This window comes from Agelaius phoeniceus, chromosome 1 (genome assembly GCF_051311805.1).
Source record: "Agelaius phoeniceus isolate bAgePho1 chromosome 1, bAgePho1.hap1, whole genome shotgun sequence".
In the NCBI taxonomy this organism is placed as follows: domain Eukaryota; kingdom Metazoa; phylum Chordata; class Aves; order Passeriformes; family Icteridae; genus Agelaius; species Agelaius phoeniceus.
In genome coordinates this window covers 66,399,956-66,421,191 of record NC_135265.1, presented here as the reverse complement: position 1 = coordinate 66,421,191, position 21,236 = coordinate 66,399,956, and the positions used below count along the sequence as shown (strand labels likewise).

The 21,236-nt window shown below is 41.1% G+C and overlaps 1 protein-coding gene across 5 annotated transcripts in view; it reads left to right on the top strand.

Annotated features, from left to right (window-relative positions):
* HIVEP1 (HIVEP zinc finger 1) overlaps positions 1 to 21,236 on the top strand; it is a 128,014-nt gene that overhangs the window by 74,772 nt on the left and 32,006 nt on the right. For all 5 annotated transcript variants that reach the window (XM_077180796.1, XM_077180793.1, XM_077180782.1 and 2 more), the window contains one exon: positions 14,055 to 20,002. In XM_077180796.1, coding sequence (XP_077036911.1) covers positions 14,055 to 20,002 — 5,948 coding nt within the window. The remainder of the gene's footprint in view (positions 1 to 14,054; positions 20,003 to 21,236) is intronic.

Here is a 21,236-nt window from a genome sequence, read left to right as displayed (position 1 = left end):
GCTCTCACTTATTCTAGGGGCCATTTGTGGCAGATCTGTTTTGATGATAGCATTCCCTTTCAGAGATACCGTAGTTTGTCCCTGAGACAGTAGCAGAATTTCACCCAGACCAGCTCTCTTTCCAGAGTCCTATGCTTTGATATTAGTAGAGCTTCTTCACGTTTGAGATACAGAAACATTGTTGGCCAGTTCAAGAGTTTTGCTTGACTTATCAGTGATTGTTCGAATGGCTGGAGGTTCTGTCAGTGCTCACAAGAAACCACCTCAACAGAACTATTCAAAGCCCTGGTCTGGACTCCTGCAAGGTCCAAGCAACTTCTGGGTGCTGTTGAAGTACACCTTTATTTCCAGCCTCTGTAATGGAGCTGCCTGAAGCCTCCATCATCATTTTCAGTGGGTGCTAATCTGTCTCTTGTGAGAAACAACTGTTCACTTTGAAAATTTAAAAAGGTTTATTAAACTTTTACAAAAATACAACAAAAGGACTATATAAGGAAAAATTCACAGCGCTGGGAACTGCCCTCATGGATACCACATGGCCAGTTCATCTTCAAGATGGATGCTCAGTCTTATACCCGTGGGTGTTGCACCAACCAGCCCTGGCCCCTCCCAAAATCTGCCAGTCAGCTCTTCTTTGCAATTTATCGGTGGTTACTGCTTCCTTGTAATTTGATTGGAGGTCAGGTGTTGCCATGCCACACCCCCTAAGCACCAAGCTTTTCCATTCCCAACTGCCCCGGGTAAGGGACACATGTGCAGCCTTCTCTCTACCTGTCCTAGACAACCCCGGCTGTCTGATGGCAACAACACAGAGGGGAAAAGGGAACTATGGGGAGAGCAGAGGCCATCTAAATGACAATAACATAACTATACATCAATAAAGCTTTTCTTAATATTCACACAATAGTTATCCCTTAATTGCGAGAGCCAATCGCCTCATTATCCATCTATAACATCTCAGAAGCCTAAAGGTTGAAGCAGTGTTTGGTGGAGTGGCTCTGTAGTCACTGTTGGCGTGCAGAACATGACTCTCCATTTGCTTCCTTCAGTCCCAGTATAGCTGTGTGGAAGCACCCCTGGAGTGAGTGGACCTTTGAGCTGTCATGCACAGAAAGAGGAAAGAAAGGAGAGATTGCATTCACCACCAAGTACTCTCTGAGATGCACAATCCACATGCACATATGTTCCCCTCCCACACTTGCAGTCCCTTCAAAGCAGTGTGTTGGCATGGAGGAGAGACAACCAGAATTAAATGCCCTTTACCTTGTTTGCCCATCTGCTGTTTTTTTAACCGGAATGTTATTTTTCTAGTAAACTGAACAGCACTGAGATTTGAGTGAGAAGACTTGTCTTTATAAATGTGAGCATGAGACTTTAGATCACAAATATATGTTCTGCTGCAGATTGATGGTAGACATATTTTGTATCATGAGAGTTTTTCCTAACCCTCCCCGCTTTATCATCCCTCTTGTTACATGAATGCATGTTGTTGACAAAATCATAGAGGGAGTTTGAAATCAATTATTATAAATATGCCAGCATTCTGCTTAGATAAACAAAGCATTGCATATGTCTTACCTTAAAGATTGCTGCTGTTTTCATGTTGTCATGTCCCAGCTTAGAGATGACTCTCACCAGCCCACCATCTGGCCCCAAAGGAGCAGCCAGGTACCTTCCCTCCTCTCCCCTCCTCACAGGCACTCCCATTCCTGCCTTCTGCCACTATACCTCTCCAAAAAAACAGGTGGGAGCACTTCATGCTGGAGATGTGCCCTGCTCCCTAGGCCATCACAGAATCATAGAATGGTTTGGGTTGGAAGGGCCCTTAAAGGTCATCTCATTCTAGCCTCTTCCAAACCCCCTGCCATGGGCAGAAACACTTTTCACTAGACTGGGTTGCTCAAAGGCTTATCAAGCCTGGCATTGAGCACAGCCAGACAGCTGCAGTCAATACCATCTTCTTTCACTTGGGGGAAATAGGAAGTGGAATGAGAAGGGGAAGTATCAGACAAAAATCTGGAAATGGGATGCTAAACAATTTACATGTTTGTATTTACTAGCTTAGTGTGACATCATCTTCCTCAGATGTTTCTTTGAATTTTTCCAGGAGGTTCGCAGGCACAGGAGCTCTCTGGATGCTTTGCTGCTGTGTAGTACCAGTGTAGTATCATTAGTCCAAAACATTTTCTTTCCATTTTGTATTTGTAGGAAACTGCCTTACTTTTTGGGCAAGGTACCATAACCAAGATCCAGAGTTTCATTTGATTCTTTTCATCTTCTCATCCTTAACTTCCCCAACCCTATGGGCTAGAAATATAGTCATTCTAAATGGAGGTATATAATCTTCAAAATTGCAAATTACAGTAATGTCGTGTTTGTTATTTAATGCTGATGAGAGGATTAGCTTTTTTTTTTTTTTTACCTACACCAGAACTGCCTAGCTTTTACTTTCCAGGTGTTCAAAACTACTACTTAGCAGTGAGATTTCAAGCAATTCACTTGTTCATTTTCCTGATACCTGATTTCATCAAGTATTTGTATCTGCATTTAAATATGTCAATACATCTGTCTGAGAGATGGTTTATTTAAATTGTTCTCTGTGTGTCAATATATAAGGCTTTCATTCAAGACTGAAATATCTTCCTAAAATATTTACATCAACTCAGACATCTATGATTGGCTTAATGCAGGAACTATTCATGTCTATAGCTCATGTTGTACAAGATCTCACATTTTCATAAAGTCACATCTATTCTTGAAATCTCTGATGTTTTCACATTGAAGGAACATTGCATACTGCTAATAACAACAGTGACAACTTGAAAGGTCCCTTCTGTTTTCAGGCACGTTCAATACAGGGGTTTATGCCCACGAAGAACAGTGAGAAAACTCTCCTGACTTCTGCAGAAACAGAAATAGTCTCTGATACCATTTAACCTCGTTTTTCTTTGCTCTTGTCTTCAATGGTTAAGTACATTTTAATGTCCCCACTTAGGCAGTGAGGACAAACTGATAAAAATGGAGATTTACGTGTTCTGTGCTCTGAGAGACAATGTTAGAATATGGGCTTAACCCAGAGAAGTTTTCCGGCTCCTGTAGACCTCCTGCATTGTGAGTCAATGTCTGTATCTGTTATTTCTATTTTAGTTTTCTTCTGTTAGTACATTTCGTTTAGACAACTAGCAGATGAAATCTGCTTGGTATACCCACTGCTGGTGCTAGACATAGCAAGAACTGGTGTTGTTTTGACAGGCAGACAAACAGATTTACAGTTTTAAATTGAAAATTTCATCCTTTGGAGCTATTAGGAGAACTTGGTTAAAACATTAATGGGATGTTAAAGTGATAGTATTTTGACTTCTTCTGACAACTGTGGCAAATTTTCTGAGTGACAGTTCAGCAAAAGAGATTCCAACCTGCAAGTAAAATTTTCAAAGGGACATTTTACAAACTAACATTATAAAACAATCATTGGAAAAGCATCTTCCTGATAGTAAATGGAAAGTATCTATTCCAAATCCACTGTACAGTGCATTGTTAATTAGGGGGCTATGTTTTCAGACACAGCAAAATTTTGAGCTTAGTCCTGTTTTAATGAATAGAAGGATTTCTTTCAACTTTATAGAATCTGAGGCCAGAGCAAGCTCATTTTTGTGGTGGGAGGATGCTGAGCTAACAAACTGGCTAATTTGAGAGCATACCTACACACACACGCATAGTGAATTCAAAAGGGTGCTAATTTTAGCTGATGTGAACTGGGAGCAAGCCAGTTGTGGAAATGGAAGGTTTTTACTTGTTAGCTTCCTTGCAGTCTGCCTTGCATATGAGTAATGAGTGGTTTTTTTCATGTTTTCCTGATACTTCCTTAGCTCAGGGAATTGTTAGTTTCCTTTGGTCTGCTTTGGAAGGGAAAATATAACATAAATGGATGAGTGATGGGTTGGATGAAATGTACCACTCTCTGGTAATGATATGCTTATGGGCTGACCTCCATGGAGCCTTTCCTAGGAATCTCTTTGAATGTGTGGATGTGTGAAAGGGCTAAAAGAGAGACTGTGCACATTTATGGATAAAGGGCACATGAGGCTGGGGGAAGGACTCTGAGTAGCTCAGAAATGGGGGCTTCCCACTGATGCTGAAGGAAACCTACCCTGTGGAGATCATCATTTCCACCTGCAGCATGACAAAACCGCAATCTGGATATTCCTTGGTTAGGACATTTCTCACATCTAGATTTCAGTCAAATGGGCTTGATTACTCTACTTCTGTCGTGCTCACAGCACCATTTAGTCCCAAAAGAAAGACCTGCTGTATGGGACTTTTCCTACTCTCTATGCCAAATCTCCTAGTCCTTTCTCTGTCTTAAAATAAGGTTGTTAGGTGTGAGCTCTTTCCTACTCTTCATTCCTGATGAGTTGCTACAGGCAGTATGGAAATTGCTCCATTTGATCCCTGCTTTTCATATGGAAGATTATGTTAAAGAAATGCAGAGAATGTGACTAAGGAGCTTGTTCTGTTTGAACATCATTATGTGCAGGGATGGTTTAGTTAACATCTTGTTCCTTTCATTTCTGTTTTTTCTCCCCAGATTCATGTTTGGATATTTTGTATTCAGTGTCTCGTCTGACCATGTAGCAGTTGCTCTCTGCTGAAAGCCCTTACACTGGCTGCTGTTTCATGAGCCTATCATTCTGTTTTCATGGCCTTTTTTCTTCAGCGGTGTTAGAGGCAGAAGTTGTTCTAATAATTTGCTAGCCAAACCCTGACTTTCCAGTAACAACTGGATATACTTAAATTACAAACAGGTACTTTAGTTGTGAAACTGTTGACAACATTGCCTGATACCCAAGGAAAGTTTCTGGATGTCCCTGAGATATTTTAGTTAATTTCTAGCAGTGTAGTTTCTTTAACTATTTATATTTAAGTAGCTTTTATTTTCACATGGATAATTAGGTGGAACTGGTTTCTGCTTTGGCTTTGATTGGGAGCTCATTAATATGTCTTTTTGCTTGTCTTTGGAGTGCCCAAGCAAGAAAGAACTTCTCAGGCTGTGATTGCTGGTGATGTGAGTTATCATAGCATTGTCTTGTCACTTACTCATAGTCAATGTGCTTTATCTTGAGAGCACTTAAAATGTGATTACTTTTCTTAGATTGATATGAAGGGTTCTGTGCAGTTTAGGAATATAGAGCTGTTAAAGGGCTATAATCCAGAGCCAGTATATGAATGCCACAGGGCTACTTAATATAGCAAATATTTTAAATTTTTTGCAGGATGTTTAAAATTCTGTAGTATATGCCCTTGCTGAATTTTCATACATTGCCATTTCATGTGCGGAATTAGGCATTAACCATAGCCTGTGTGGTCAGTGTCTGCTGTTTTTGCATTGCTTTCCTCTGTCTTTCAATGTCAAATCTTATGAAACTTCTCAGTGGTTCAGCCTCTGCTGGTTTCTTACACCATAATGGTGGGAAATCTTGATCAGTATCAAATGTCATGTTTCATTTAATGTGTGTCATGCTGGGCAGGAAATTAATTCTTTTTGGGGAAAAAAAATCCTATTTCACTTTGGTCAGAGGTTTTCAGATGTGTCGAAGTGTTGCATTTGATTGCTGTTTGCATATGGACGTTGGAATGCCTCAGTTGAAGTTCTCATGTTACCTCAATTGTCAGATGTTTATTGTTGTTTGATCTTCATGGTCTTCCTCATCAAGCATACTGATTTTATGGCTAAAAATCTGCTGGTTGTTACTTTCTTCACTTGAGATGTTAGATGCACTAAATGAAACCAAACTGTTCTAAAGAAGGTATTTCTTGGTCCTATTAGCTAGGGCAGTTATGTCCTTTACACCTCATCAGAAGTCAAGGGTGGCTTGATGTGAGTAGCCATGACTTGAAAAGGTGCCGCCGGGAAGACAGCCCCAGACTGCAGCTTATCATTTCCTCTTTACCTGTCCCAAGGCCAAACAAGGGTTGGCAGGCTCTCACATCTGAGATGAAACTGTATCATGGGAGAGCTTCCTGATAAGTCCAAGCCCTGTGCCTGGGGGCAAAGGTGTCTCCCTTTGCTTAGGATAAAATGTTATTGCACAATTTATAAAGCTAATCCGCTCTGCCCTCGCAGGGGTGTTTCACCATATGTGAGGACTAGCCCAGAGGCTAGTGGCTGGAACCTTTGAGGCTGGAACCTTTAAACATGTCAGTTACTGTATTTCACTTGTGAGGTTATGTGTGTTCCTGTTTCTTGGGGAGGAACCTTTTATGGTTTGAATTAATTACTGGATCATATCTGTATCTCTTCATTGTAGCTTCAATCAGTCCAGAACATTATTCTCCCCTTTCAGCTTCAATGTAATTTTACAACTTAAACACTGGTGAGGGAGGTCCTGAAACCTGGGGGCTGAGGAGCCCCTTGCTCACTCCCACACCAGTTTCTCTCTCCCTCACAGGAGAAGTATAAGCAGGCCTATTATTTCAGGGAAACATTACTCAAAGGCAAGAAATACTCCTTCCTTTCCTCAGTGTTACCTTCATAGGTAACGTACCTTCACAATTCAATCCTGTAAATATGGAATTAGTGGAAACAATAAATTGTGTAGTTTAAACTTTGCCATTTGTACTAAACATTACTAAATTATATTTGGCAGTTCTTAGCAATTGATTATTTTTGATAGCCAGCACTAGGGGTATTTTTTGGAATGTCTGTAGTTGAAAACCACAAAATTCCATATGAGCAGAATGTTTTTATATTGCATTGATTTTGTTGAGGTATCTGTTAGTTTTGCCATTAGTAAGATGAAATGTGAACAGAATTTAGTTTGGGATTTGTTCCATGATGGAAATTGCAAATGGGAAAATGAATTAAGCAAAAAGGAACATAGAAAAGCAGGATTCCTGGGGTTGCTGTTCCTGGTGTAGCAAGAGAAGTGTCATTGGTGTGTATTCTGATCATGATGACTTAACAAGATGAAGACCTATGGAAGCATGCAAGCAGTGTCTTGGGTATGAACATGAGCAAAAGTACTTTGCGGACATTCAGCTTTATCTATTCTAATCTCATAACAATGGAAACTCTGATAACTATGATAAAATGGTTTCTATTATAGAGTTGGGGACAAGGGGACACTGTTTCCCACAGTATTGCTGTATCCTGGTGAGGCTGGTAAGGTCTGGCTAGGTGGACAACCAGAGGAGTAGTTCAACAGGTACAAATGCACAGCCCTGCACCCAGGCAGGAGGAGACGCAGGCTGGGGACTGACAGGCCAGAGAGCAGCTCTGTGGAAAGGCCCTGGGGTGTGGTGAGCAGCAAGCTGGGCACCCACCAGCAGCACACCTGGCTGCAGGGGAGACCACAGCATCCTGGGCTGCATGGATGAAAGCATGACCAGATCAGGGGAATGAATGATCTGCCTCTACTCAGCAACCCTTAGACCACTTTCAGATGCTCCGGTTATACCAGCAGCATCCCACTCTCCCCAGTGCAGGAGGAACATCAGAAAACTGCAGTGAGTTCAGTGTTGAGGCACCACAGCCATCAGGGCTGGAGCATTTGCACTCTGAGGAGAAGCTGAGGAGCCAGGGCTCGTTCAGGCTTGAGAAAAGGTGGTTTTGGAGGTGGTTACCATGGAGTCAGACGTCATGATGGAGAATGGTGAGGGGATGAGAGGCAATAGGAACAAGTTGAAACAAGAGTGATGCAGACTGGCTTGTTCCTCATGAGGACAGTCAAGCAGTGGAAAATATTGCTCACAGAAGCTGTGTAGACTCTCTTCTTGGAGGTTTCCAGTACTTTATAGTTCAAAGCCCTATGGACTCAGGTCTCATCCCGTAGCTGGCCCTGATTTGAGCAGGAGGCTGGACTAGAGATTTTCTGAGGCCACTTCCCAACTGAATTGTTTTGTGATGGTATGAAATACCAATTTTCAGTTTGGAAAATTCACTCAGTGGCAGAGGAACTGGATGTGATTTCTTGGTGTGTATCAATCAATATATATTTTTCTCAACAATTACTTTTAACATATGAACTTGAGAAACACTGACTTTATGGGCTTGCCAGGGTGTGATGGTAGAGGGCATTAACATTTAATTTGACTTTTCAAAAATGTATGCTGTCATTGAAGTTAGTGGCACTACTCAAGTGGGTGCAGGTACTACATTTTAACACAGGTGCATCTTTCCTGGAGCTTGTGTTAGTAGGATATTTAGTGTTTTGGTTAATCATGAGAAATTATGCTGATAAAATAGTCATTCCAGTACAAAAATCTGGTGGAAATGACCCTTGAAAGAGGATTGGGGACCCTGTGCATGACAGCCAGAACAATACTTTTATGGGTCACATATCAACATTGTCTGTTAAAAACACCAAGAAAAATAATCATGTGCTCACAGTGTGAAATCCTGAAGCTGTACTCACTTTATACATGCTCTGTGGAATCATCTGCTGTTGGCTGGTATGAACAAAAGGACAAATGTTGGCACAGATGAACACTTGATCCAATCCCTGTCATACTGCTTTAGCCTTTGAATGTCAAAGCTCCTCCTTACTCTTCTTTTTAACTAATCCATGTTAAAATGTGCTTTACATACAAATCCAGTGTTTCTAAGGGTCTGCTCTAGATATGTTTGGACTGGTGTTCTCAGTAATAAAAGTACATAAACATGCATTAATCCTGCTGACAGGGCTTTGCAAATAACACTGCTGGCTTGGAGTGCCCCAAGTTCTGTCACTTGCCTCCTGACCTCTGAAACAGGGAGCGACCACCCTCTGGCCACTTCATGAAGCCTGAAATTAGGGATTGAAATAAGATTGTTCAAATTGTTTTGCTTTAAAATACGATTTTATTAGTACTTAAAATTAAGCATGGCACTTGTGTTAATCATGTTCAAGTCTTCGTGTTGACTTGTTGGCTGTGAACATTTTCATAGTTGTATGGGTCGGTTATGTAATCAAGGTTTTGTTGTTAGGGAAAATATTTATGGCTGTACTTAACACATAGGAAGTGGTATGAAGCTAAAAAGGTAGCTTATTAAAAAATGAACATTTATGCATAAATGCAGCAAGTTAGTCCTTGCTGCATTTAATGTGAGTTCTGGTGGCCTTATATTTGCCAGCAAATATATTTTTTCTTATTTCTTTATTTCATAATCATATTCTCTACTTATTCATGGAAACAGACCCAGTGAGGTGATTCATGAGTGCTTTTGATAGTTTTGGTGAAATCAAAATTAAAGTGTTTGTAAAGCTTAGCTTAAATCAGAATAAAGTCTTTAGTAACAGTCTCTCATTTGGGCACCCTTCCGTCTTTGGATCACTAGCATTGCTGGGTGTCACAGTAACCTCTTAGCCATTCATTTAAGACATCAATTAGTAGCTGAAGACTTTCAAAAGAGACTTGGTCTTACTTGCAGTGCCCTGAGAGCCAAAGTACAGATTAGGAGCTAAAAGATCAGGCACTTGGATTTTAAAGTCTGGTCTTTGTATGGGAGCCAACTGTGATTTTTTTAAATTCTGCAACATGAAGTGAGTACATGTGATGAAAATTATGGCGCTCATTGGACTGCAGGGATAGATAGTGATTGCTTGCTCTATGTTCACAGGATGGCACTGAGGGAGAAGGGAGTGGTGCCCTTCCTTGGTTCCCTCTTACTCTTTACTTTAAGTTCAAGCCTGTAGCTCTACAGGCTTGAACTCAAAGTAAAGGGAGAGAAAGAGAGTGGGTGTTATAATAACATGTAGGCTTTGAGACAGGCAGTTCTGGAAGTTACTTAAACAAAACCATTGAGATCATTTTGTCAAGACACTGTCTGGTTCACCAGTAAATGCTTTAAAAGCAAAAAATCAGATCACTTATAACTTCCCTTATTTGCTGTGTGAGTTACTCTGCAGATTGCTATCTCCACCATCACACCTGTGTTCTGTTGTTCTATTTCCTGGGCATAAAGCGAAGCACATCAGAGAAATTGTAGGTGAACAAAATCATGTTTAGAAACATCAGCTTTCTTTTGTCATGTTTTGAGTGCAGAATTCATGCTGAAGCAAAGGAATTACATGGAGAATCTTGAGAGCAGGGAGAACAAAGCCATCCACGCAAAGCACAAAAGAGATGCTCTGGTGTCCCTGGAATGTGAAAAATGAGGTATTGAGCACAGTGGCATTGTCCCCTCTTCTCCTGGCCTGGGTAACTTAATCCTATTTGATGTAATACAGCTTATGAGAAAAGTTCTTTTTTGACATCTGAGGTGACAGCAGTTCTCAATAATACCACTTCACCACCAGAAGAAACAGGAAATTACCACTGAATGATGAGAATGGCTGGGTGACTGCAGAGGGGGTAAGCAGAGCACATGGCGTAGCTGGGAGAGAAAGAAAAGCAGATCAACTTCATACTTTTTTTGCACATCAGGATGTTTTTACACTCTTTTTGTTCAGTGTTGGTTTGTGAATGTGGGTACACGGAAGGCCCTGGCAAGTCATCGCACTCCTGAAAGTTGCAAGGCAGAGGAGTTTTTAGCATTTGGGGACCAATGCTTTCTGCCAGTTTTGTTGATGCCTCTGGAAATACTGATGCAGTTGACCTTTGTGCAATCATGTAGCTGTAGATTAAGAAACGTGCAGTGAAATATCTTCAACATAAACTGGGAATACAAAGAAGAGACTTATACAAAAAGAATGACAAACTAAAAATAAGTGAAGCAAAGTTGTTGATAGTTCCTTTTTTTCTCCAGATATGCCAAAAATTTGGTTATTAGCAAACATAACTTGAATATTTCCATTAGGAATAATAATAAAGATTTCTAAATTATCCAGGAGTAGGTTAGAAGACAGGACTTAAACATTTTTTAAGCCATGTAAAGTCATTGTGAAGTAAGTACATTTTTCAAGATTTTATAGACAGGTACACTGAAGCAATTCTGTGACTCCATCTCTGGGATCAGAAAATCTGTAGAGGCAGAAATACAAATAATAAATTAGTTCTCATGATTTCTGTAGACTGGAATTTTATCGGTATAGAAGCAGCACAATTATTGTGAAGACTGAAAAAAAATACTTTTTGCCTTTGTTTATTCTTTTTTCTTTTCTTTTCAATTTCCCAATCAATTTTTATACTTTGGCAGGTGTTCAACAGCATTTTTAAAAATAAAGCAATAAAGATACTATGGAAAATTCTGATCTTGTTATTCAAAGTGAGTGAATCTTTTTAATTGCTTGTTGATAGATTAGAAATACATTTTGACTTCCATTAAGGCTTTTGTAAGCCGCATTGTATCTTTCAGCTGTGTTGGTTTCCAGTTCACCACTTTGTGCAGGTTGAGTATCCTTCTTCTTTGGCACTGTATGGTTGAAACCCAGAAACAGTAGCTTTGAGTATTCCGATATATCAGGAAGCACCACATCATTTGATTGTTCAATTGCTGCAGTATGAAACAACTTAGTCTTTTTTGTGTACATTTGCTTGGATGTTTGCAATTCATGGCACTCTTACTTTCCTAACTGTGTAATCTGCCCATCTCTTCCTGTAGTGCTCCGGTACAAACACCAGCAGTATGATGGGTGTGGAGGCGTGATTGTGACAGCACAAAAGCTACAGCGTGTACATAAAAGGAACCAAATCACTTATGTGCAATTAATGTGGCCATGTTTCAGAGAGATCGCCAAACCATGGCTAAAAGCACACTTTTATGTAATTACCTTGTTATCTTCTCTTTGGTTTGTATAAAACTGGTTTTTGTTGTTATTGAAGAAAAAACAGTCGCAGTAGACTGTGAATTGTAAAGAATTCACCCTTAATAATATGAATGATAAGTTATTAGTTTAAGTCACTATTAAATTGTGAAGCAATGGAAAGTACAAAACGTTGTGATGAAAGACTGCTTGGCTTTGAATATGTTAAATCCAGCCTAATAGGAATAGGTTTTTATGATACAGCAATAAATCTGAAGTTCATTTGAAGGTTAAATGAACAATTACCACAGAAATTTCTTTCTGGATGCCCAAGAGGAGCACAAAGTTACCAGAACTAGGAGCCAGTAGTTCTGGCAAGGGATTCAAGCATCTCTTTCATGGGACTGCTGAATGTGGCAAAATAGACTCTTACCCTTCTTAGGTAAGCTTTCTCTAGTAGGGCTGGGAGAGGTATGGGTGAGGTTCTGCAGAGATTCCATACTTGCAATGAATTATGTGTGCTGTGGTTTCACCTCAGCCAGCAGCCAGGACTCCCTAATTCCCATTCTAGCCACTGTACAGAAAGTTAACTCTACCCCAGCCAAAACCAGCACATTGTGTGATATGTAGTCTTTAATCTTTCAGTTTGCAGAGTAATCTGAATATCCATTCACCCTAACTGAATATATGTGTATAGTTAGGTTGGCATTGAGGCAGATTTTAGGTTTTGAAATTCCAAGTATCTGGCATTGCCACACATCCCAGTTGGGTTGTGCTCTGGCATGGAGAAAGCATAACATCTTTGCTTTTTTTCCCTACTGGTCACTTTGGATTCTCTTGTGCTAGGCAAGCTTTAAGCATGGCCTGGATTTTCTCTAAATGGAACAGGAATTTCACTCTGGATTCATCAGCTGCAGTATCTCTTGTCAGATGCACACAATGCATTGGCTTTCCTCCCACCACAGTATGGAATTCAGCTGGTGTTTCTGCAAAAGCACAGTGTGTGCCAGTCCAAGGGGCTGTAGGGTTGATGAATACTGGGAAATCTGAGATTCTTCCTTGCCTGTGCCTCCTTGCCTGTGCCTCCTTGACTGTGAGAATTTCATCCCTTTATGTGTTACCGTAGGGCTGTTCTTCACCTAGAACTGCACATAAACCTCTGTTCCTGAGTTACTTATGCAGGAAAAACTGCTTACTCAGTGCTGCTTCCCAAAATGCGTGTGTCTGAACCTTCCCAGAGCCATCAGTCACATCAGATTCCTCCTTTGCTATTAATATTGGCAGTCAGACAAGTAGGGGGTTTGCTAACAGCATCATGAAGGAGTTGTTAAAGCCTTAAAAAGTGAATTTACATCCATTTAATATTTAGCTTCCTCTGCCCTACCAGTGATGCTAGTGGAGGCAGTGGCTCTGACTATGTTAGGATAGAAGTAAAAAAAACCAAATTAGCTGATAGATTATTCTACATTTGAGGTAGACAAGGACGTGTAACTTGGGTATCCACTAAAAAAAAGGCTTCTGTGTATCAACACTGAAATTCAGTCTGTTTGTGCTTTTTGTTATAGAGGGAATTGGACTGTCTACAAATACAAAAGTAGTGCTTCCTACAAAATAATTCTGCTGAATAATGCTCCAATTCATTTCCTATTCCCAACCTCCCTGAAACTCTGCACGCATATCTGCTTAAAATCAGCAACAAGTGTAGCTAGTAATGAAATAATTCAAATTTAGTTTATTTTGTTTCATGATGCACAAATAGGAAGTCGTTTAAGTGTGAATGATTTTATTCATCCACAGTAGCTGCTCATCTGAAATGCTATTGAAATTCAGTAATTGGAGCTCTGAAATACAGTATTTGACAGATGGTGTGGGTGGTTGTGCCATTTCCATGATAAATCTACTTACAAATATAACCATGAGGAAGTTGTGTTCATTCCTTGACTATGGGAACATATAGATGGAAAAAGTGACAAACATGACATATGTGTCTTGGTTCTTCGTTTTCCTTCTATAATGATTTGAATTCTTAAACTAGTGCAAGAGAGAGGCTTCTTTTACATGTCTGAAAAGGAGTTGCTGAAATATTCCTTCAGTGGCCTTCCTTTTCTTACATTTACTTTGAAGCACTTCCTATGGTGAATTACTTTTGTAATGTCTTCAAGCATCAGCTAGAAAGCATTGCTCATTTAAGATGAAAACATAGTAGATCTTCTCTAAGATACTTTTACTGTTAGCTTGAAAGTATTGGAGGCTGGAGAGATGGACAGTCCTGTTGCCCCAGGGCTTACTGTTGAAACTTAGAGATGGTAAAACGGTATAAATAAAAAATATACTCTATTATCCAATTATATTTTTTTTTAAATTCTTTTTATTCTTTTTGTCTTTTCACAGAAATCACTGATGCTGGTACTAGAGGAACCCAAGATACAATTAAGGGTGTGAAAAGAAAAAAGATTGTTTCTGAAAACCATCTTAAAAAAATACCAAAATCGCCTTTGAGAAACCCTGCTGAAGCCAAGGTTAAGCAAAATGTAGACCCTTCACCGCTAAAAGCTCTTCCGGATGCCTCTGAACATGCCACGGCACAGGATCACCTGCCCGTGCAAAATGGAAATCAATGTACCAAACAAAATGGGGGAGCACTTAGCGGTGAGATAAGTGTTGAAACAACCAAATCTGAGACATCAATGCAGACAAAGCTTTCACTGACGCATCAGTCCTTAGATTTGTGTAAACAGGCAGCAGGGGATACTGATGCAAACCAACTGAACCCAGCAGAGAGGAAGCCTCCCTCAAACTCCTCATCAAGTAATACAAAGACTGACAGTAATGAATGTATTAACTTTGCTGATTGCAGTACGTCGTCCCCATGTACGCGTACTGCATTCGATGTCTTACTAAAAGCTATGGAGCCTGAACTGAACACCTTAGCACAAGAGTGCCCCCCTTATGGGATGCAGATAGAGAAACTGAGACCAAATAAAACTGTAAGCACCTCTTCTAGTCTCACGTCCAATACAATAAGTGTCCAAAATCAGTCGTCTTTGTCACAGCAGGAGTTTGCAGCTGGACCTCCCTATTACCCATGTACGTTGAACAATGTGCATGTAGCAACAACAGCCAAGACTGGACAAGCACAAGGCCAATCAGTTTCTCATTCACAAGACCTTATTACTAAAACCAGTCAGCAAAATCACCAGGTTGTTATGTGTCCAAGTTTAACTAGGTCGCTGGTGCAACAGCAGAGTCAAGAAAACCCCAAGCTCCAGCAGATCTACAGCATAGCAGTAACTTCATCTGTCGTTCACACCTCATCTTCCACTGTAACTCAGGTTTTTTCTCAAAACCCCTTAGTAGCTAGTTCGTCTTCACCATTGTCAATTAGCACCTCAAGTTCAACACACTTGTCTATAGGTCCTGTGTATAATTCAGCCCAGATAGCATCAGTTGTAAACCATGGCGTAGAACAAATATGTAACCTCTTGAAAGACCAGAAGCCTAAAAAGCTAGGGAAATACGTCTGTGAGTATTGCAATCGGGCCTGTGCCAAGCCCAGTGTTCTCCAAAAGCACATCCGATCCCATACTGGAGAGCGACCATATCCTTGTGTGACGTGTGGGTTTTCATTTAAAACCAAAAGCAATCTCTACAAGCACAAAAAATCTCATGCACATGCTATCAAACTTGGACTTGTCCTGCAACCAGATTCAGGTGGCCTCTTCTTATCTCATGACTCAGACAAAGCACTTAGCATTCATTCTGATGTGGAAGAAAGCGGTGAAAGTGAAGATGAAGGCACTGCAGATGAAAGACAAGATGATCAAGAACTGGAACCTGCACAATTAGTGAAAGTCATTTCAAATGCAGAAACACTGCAGAAAGGAAGCCCTATTACATTAAGCAACCCAGACTGTATATCAGGTGACTCTTCATTACATGATGCAGAACCTCAAGTAAGGGCAGCATTACCAAAAGTTGTAGTTCATTCTGTAAATGTTTCTCCATTGAGGGCCGATAGCCCAAAAGTGACAGAGCCAGCACCTGAGCTTGCTGCAGCACAGAGAAAAGGAGATTCTAAAGTCACAACCCTTCAGTCAAATTTAACACATACAGCCTCATTCAAGGAGAATGACATAAAGCAGCATCAGAAAGTAGAAGCAGGCCTGTTAGAGGAACAGCCAGGATCTACAGGAGGACCAGTGCATGCTCAACTCCAGAGACAACAGGCTACTGATGGTTCTCAAGATCAGCAAGGAAAATGTCTTTTGAGCCCTAGAAGTTTAGGTAGTACTGATTCTGGTTATTTCTCTCGTTCCGAAAGTGCCGATCAAACAATGAGCCCTCCAGCTCCTTTTGTAAGGGGATTGTTGACCTCTGAGAAAGATCCAAATAAAAATCTGCCCTGTGTGCCACGAGCAAGTGGCATGGTAGCATCAGTGGTACAAACTGTTTGTGCTGACAAAAATCTGATTCTCTCTGGCCAAATGCGACCTCCCTTGGCAACAAAAACTCTTGAGGAGCGTATCTCAAAGTTAATTTCTGATAATGAAGCTGTTGTGGATGACAAACAGTTAGATAGTGTGAAACCAAGAAGAACATCTCTTTCAAGAAGAGGAAGCATAGATTCACCAAAATCTTACATATTTAAGGATTCTTTCCAGTTTGATTTAAAGCCCATGGGAAGAAGAACTAGCTCAAGCTCTGATATACCAAAGTCTCCTTTCACACCCACTGAGAAATCTAAGCAAGTTTTTCTTCTTTCTGTACCATCCCTTGACTGTTTACCTATAACACGAAGTAATTCCATGCCTACCACCAGTTACTCAGCAGTACCTCCTAATGTCATACCTCCCTCTCATCCTCTTCGAGGAAGCCAGTCATTTGATGATAAAATTGGCTCTTTATACGATGACGTTTTTGTGTCGGGACCTGCTACTCCACTGAACCAAGGTGGACATCCTCGGACCCTGGTCAGACAGGCAGCAATAGAAGATTCTTCTACTGGTGAAAGCCAAGGTCTTGGACCTGTGCGATCTGTAGAAGAAAATTATCTGGGGTGTAATTTATCAAATGAATCCTTATTGCAAAGGAGCAAATCTCTGGCACAGGGATCAAATTCAGAAAAAACAAAGAAGTCCCCTCAGGTGCGAGGAACAATGTTTGAATGTGAAACCTGCAGGAACAGATATAGAAAACTGGAAAATTTTGAAAACCACAAGAAATTTTATTGTTCAGAGTTGCATGGACCTAAAACTAAAGCAGCAATCCGAGAGCCTGAGCACAAAACTGCTCCAAACAGTACACAGCCTCAAATTCTACACTACAGAGTCACAACTTCAACTGGTGTCTGGGAGCAGACACCCCAGATAAGGAAAAGAAGGAAAATGAAAAGTGTTGGTGATGATGACGACCCACAGCAAAATGATACGAGTGTACCATCGAAGAACACAGAAGGCCAAAGCAAGCCAGCAAATTCTTCCAGTCTGTCAAAACACAGTGCCACAACTGTGGTAGGATCACAACAACCAAGCAAACTTCTACTTCAGAATTCCCAAATTCAGCTTGTGGCTCGTGGCACAGATCAGACTACTGAGCCAAAGATGGCTTCCCTCATTGAAAAGCAGGCAAGTTCAGCTCTGCAAGAAAAGGGGGAGTTGAAAAGACAAGGGACTGGCATTTCAGTAATACAGCACACAAATTCACTGAGCAGAAATAGCTCATTTGAGAAATCAGAGTCATTTGAAAGAGTATCACCAGTTTCTTCTCAAGAACCCAACAAGGGTGCAAAGCACCGCTCTTTGAATACAGTTGTTATCCAAGAAGACAGACACTCTCATCTTAGCACTCCCCAGCGTCACCAACCCTTGTCATCAGAACCACCTAGAGGGGAAGTTCAGGGAAGCCAATTAGTTTCTAATGAGAGAAGTGCCCCACTTCAGCCATCAAGACTCGTTCGCCAGCATAACATCCAGGTTCCTGAAATACTGGTCACAGAAGAACCAGACAGAGAGCAAGAGAACCAATGCAATGACCCAGAAAAGACAGAAAGGTTTAACTGGCCACAACGCAGTGAAACGCTGTCAAAATTGCCAACAGAAAAGCTTCCGCCGAAGAAGAAGAGAATTCGGCTGGCTGAAATGGAACATTCATCTGCTGAATCCAGTGTTGACTCCACACTTTCTAGAAGCCTAAGTCGGGAGAGTAGCTTGTCTCATGCCTCCAGTTTCTCAACTTCACTTGATAAAGATGAAACTGTAAAGGCTGAGAACCCTTCCAAAGCAGAGCCCATTAGTAAGTCGTCAGAATTCCTCATGATTCCTGGTGGCTCACACGCACTGGCAGTGCCTGGACCTCATTACCGGGAAATGAGACGTGCTGCCTCAGAGCAGATCAGCTGCACGCAGCCCTCAATGGAGGTTGTGGACTACAGGAGCAAGTCTTTCGACTGTGGAAGCATGTCTCCATCAAAACCTGTCCCGCTTGTAGAGGTAGCCACTCCTAAAGTGTCGTCTGCAAATGGAGCTGCTGGACACGTGCCTCTGCTAGAAAGGAGAAGGGGGCCATTTGTAAGACAAATATCTTTAAATATTGCTCCTGAAAATCAACAGCCTCAAGTGAAATCGACTTCTTCATTGCAGGCAGCTCATGCCACAGATGTGCCCACAGTGCCATTGCACAGGCTGCAGACCTCTGGCAAACCGTCGGTGGAGTTTCCTTCAAGTACTCAGCATTCACAGACTAACTCCAGACCTCATTCAACTATTCAAAATTGTAATCCTGCTAGCCTGTCTTCACCTCAGCAGTCTCTAGATCACATGTTGAATAATCAAGGCCAGCCATCCTTGACTCATCAGCCTTCTCAGCCGTCTACTAAAACATCAGCCCAAGGGGAGCAAGCAAGCACATACTCACTTTCTTGTCATCCTGATGAAAAAAAGGACTGTTTTGCTCCAAAGTATCAACTTCAAGTTAAAACATTACATATAGGTCAGCCATACTCTTCTAAATTACTAAAAAATACTTTATCAACTCAGACTGCTCTGAGTCAAGTTGGGGTGGACCAGAATGCATCTTCCTTTGAAGTGCAGACAAAACTCTCTGACCTGTCTAATCCATACTCTGTGCCTCCTCTAAAGCAAATTGTTCCTAATAACTGCAGCAGTCAGATACATCAGATTCCTCCTTTTGTGGTTCCCGTCCGTATCCAGAGCAGCATGCCATCCTATGGCTTCGCAACTGTTACACCCCTGCCTCACATTTTAGTGACCCAGGACCAGGGAAATCAGTCCCTCTGCAAAACAAATGTTGTGATGGTGCCAACGCTTGAAGGCAAAACTCTGCTGCCAAAATCTCACAAAGATCATCAGAGGACTTTGCCAAATTCATTTGAATTTGAAAATTCACCACTGGAAAGTGGAACCAGAAATTCACCTTTGTCAAGCTCTTCAAATATCATTCAGAAAGTGCCAGTTAGCGGACTCTTCCCTCAGCCAGAAGTTACAGCTTCAAGTAAACGAATGCTTTCCCCAGCAAACAGTTTAGATATTGCCATGGAAAAACAGCAAAAACGTGTTAAAGATGAGAGTGGAGCTGCTTGTATGACAGATGCTAGACCATTGCATTCACTGAACATTAGATCTAATGACCCTACTAGTAAGCAAAAGAAACCAGTTTTGGTAAGACAGGTTTGCACCACAGAGCCTCTTGAAAATCACCTCTTGGATCCTGATGTTGTTACACAGCATGAAAAAAGCAGCAAGGCCAGTACTTCAGACCTGCCTGACCATCAATCATCTGACACTGGGGTTTCAGAAACCCTAAAAAAGTCACCAGAATCTGAAGACCTTAAGTCTTCCACATCACCAGTTTTTCTAGTTAGGAAACCTTCTGAATTGTCTCCAGTGAATAGCCACAGTTCTCTTCTCAAGGCTGTAAGTAGCAGCCAAGAAAGAAGGTCCCCAGCTAACAGTGATGAGAGTACCCACATCAGCAGCCCGGGCCAAGCAAATCCTGTAGTGACACTGGCTGTGATGAATGCAGGAGAATTGCAGAGATTGTCATTTCCAAGCCTCAAGACCACAACAAATTTTACCTGGTGTTACCTCATGAAGAGAAAACCATTGCACCTGCTGCAAAATGATCAAAAAATCTCTGCCTATTCTACATGGACCATTAGTCCCAACAACCCCAATCCACTCGGTTTGTCGACAAAGGTAGCTCTCTCCCTCCTCAATTCCAAACAAAAAGTTGAAAAGCCACTGTACACTCTAGCAAGAACTACTCACCCCAGATCTGATGTATTGGTCTATTCAAGCAAGTGGAAGAACAGCTTGACCAAGGTACTTAAGCTATGTTTGATGTATACTCATAATTTACAGAGGATTTGCTTTGGAAATCATGCTTCTTATTTTAGAGAATGTAATATGCCTGACACATACCATATATGTGCTTATTTATTCTAATTACGCTGAATCAAACTGCTAAAAAGATCTTAAGTAATTCAATTAGGAAACCTAATTGAATGAGGATTTATCATTTTTATGGGAATTAGTTCCTGGGCTTAAATCTGTGTGTTGAGTGTTGTGGCAGAAATGTGTCTGGCTATTTTTTTGTCATGCAAAGGGTAGAACAAAGTAAGTCTGATATAAATATTTTTTAAACACTTCTAACTTAATTTAAGATCATAATTACATATTTTGCCTTAAAATTCAGCTAAGGAAAGAACAATAAGGGTATTTTCTGCTTCAAACGAGTACTCAGCTTGAGCAGGTCTCCACAGATACACCATGAAAACAGTTTTCACCATCACTGATCATCTAATTGTGAGAAGAACATTTCCCTTTCTTCCACCTTGGTTAATCAGCGGTGTGAAATAATGACAAAAATGGCAAGGTTTAGACAAAATTGTCGCTGCCATAAAACCACTGACAACTTCTTGGATTGATATGGCTCCAAAGATAACATTAAATCTTGTGCCGAGGAATATAATCCAGGCAAAGGTTGTGACCCACATAAAAAAACCACATCATTCCAGAGTCCAAAGTGGCAGAGCAAAATAGTCTCTTGTTATTTCCTTAGCTGTTTTGGGGCTGCACAGATGTGATCAAGATTTTACTTGCTGGACAGTTTTGTTACAGAGAGGACCAAAGCTCTTTGGTTTAGACTGGATTTGGTGTTCTTACTGATTGAACCACCGCTCTGCACGGGTGACGGTGGCTCTTAGCCCTGCATTATGGCAGCAGGTGTCTGTGTCTCTGTAATGGACCCAGTAGTGGATTTTATTGTACCATCTACTGAAGTTGTAAAGCTCTCTGAAGCGTGCAGCATGGTTTCGTGCTTTTCCTTCCTCTGCACTGCATACACTGTGTCTTTGGTGCCAAACACATTGGAGCTAGCAAAAACAGGGCATCCACAAAGCCATAGACCTTCCTTTTTCCATGATCCTTCAGGGCATGGAAATGGTTTGGCAAGGGGGTAAAAGTAACTGAAATTTGTTCTTCTGCCATCAGCAAAAGGTCCCAGACATTGGGATTCAGGGTCCATAAGCCAACAGTCACTCTAGAGGAGACATTC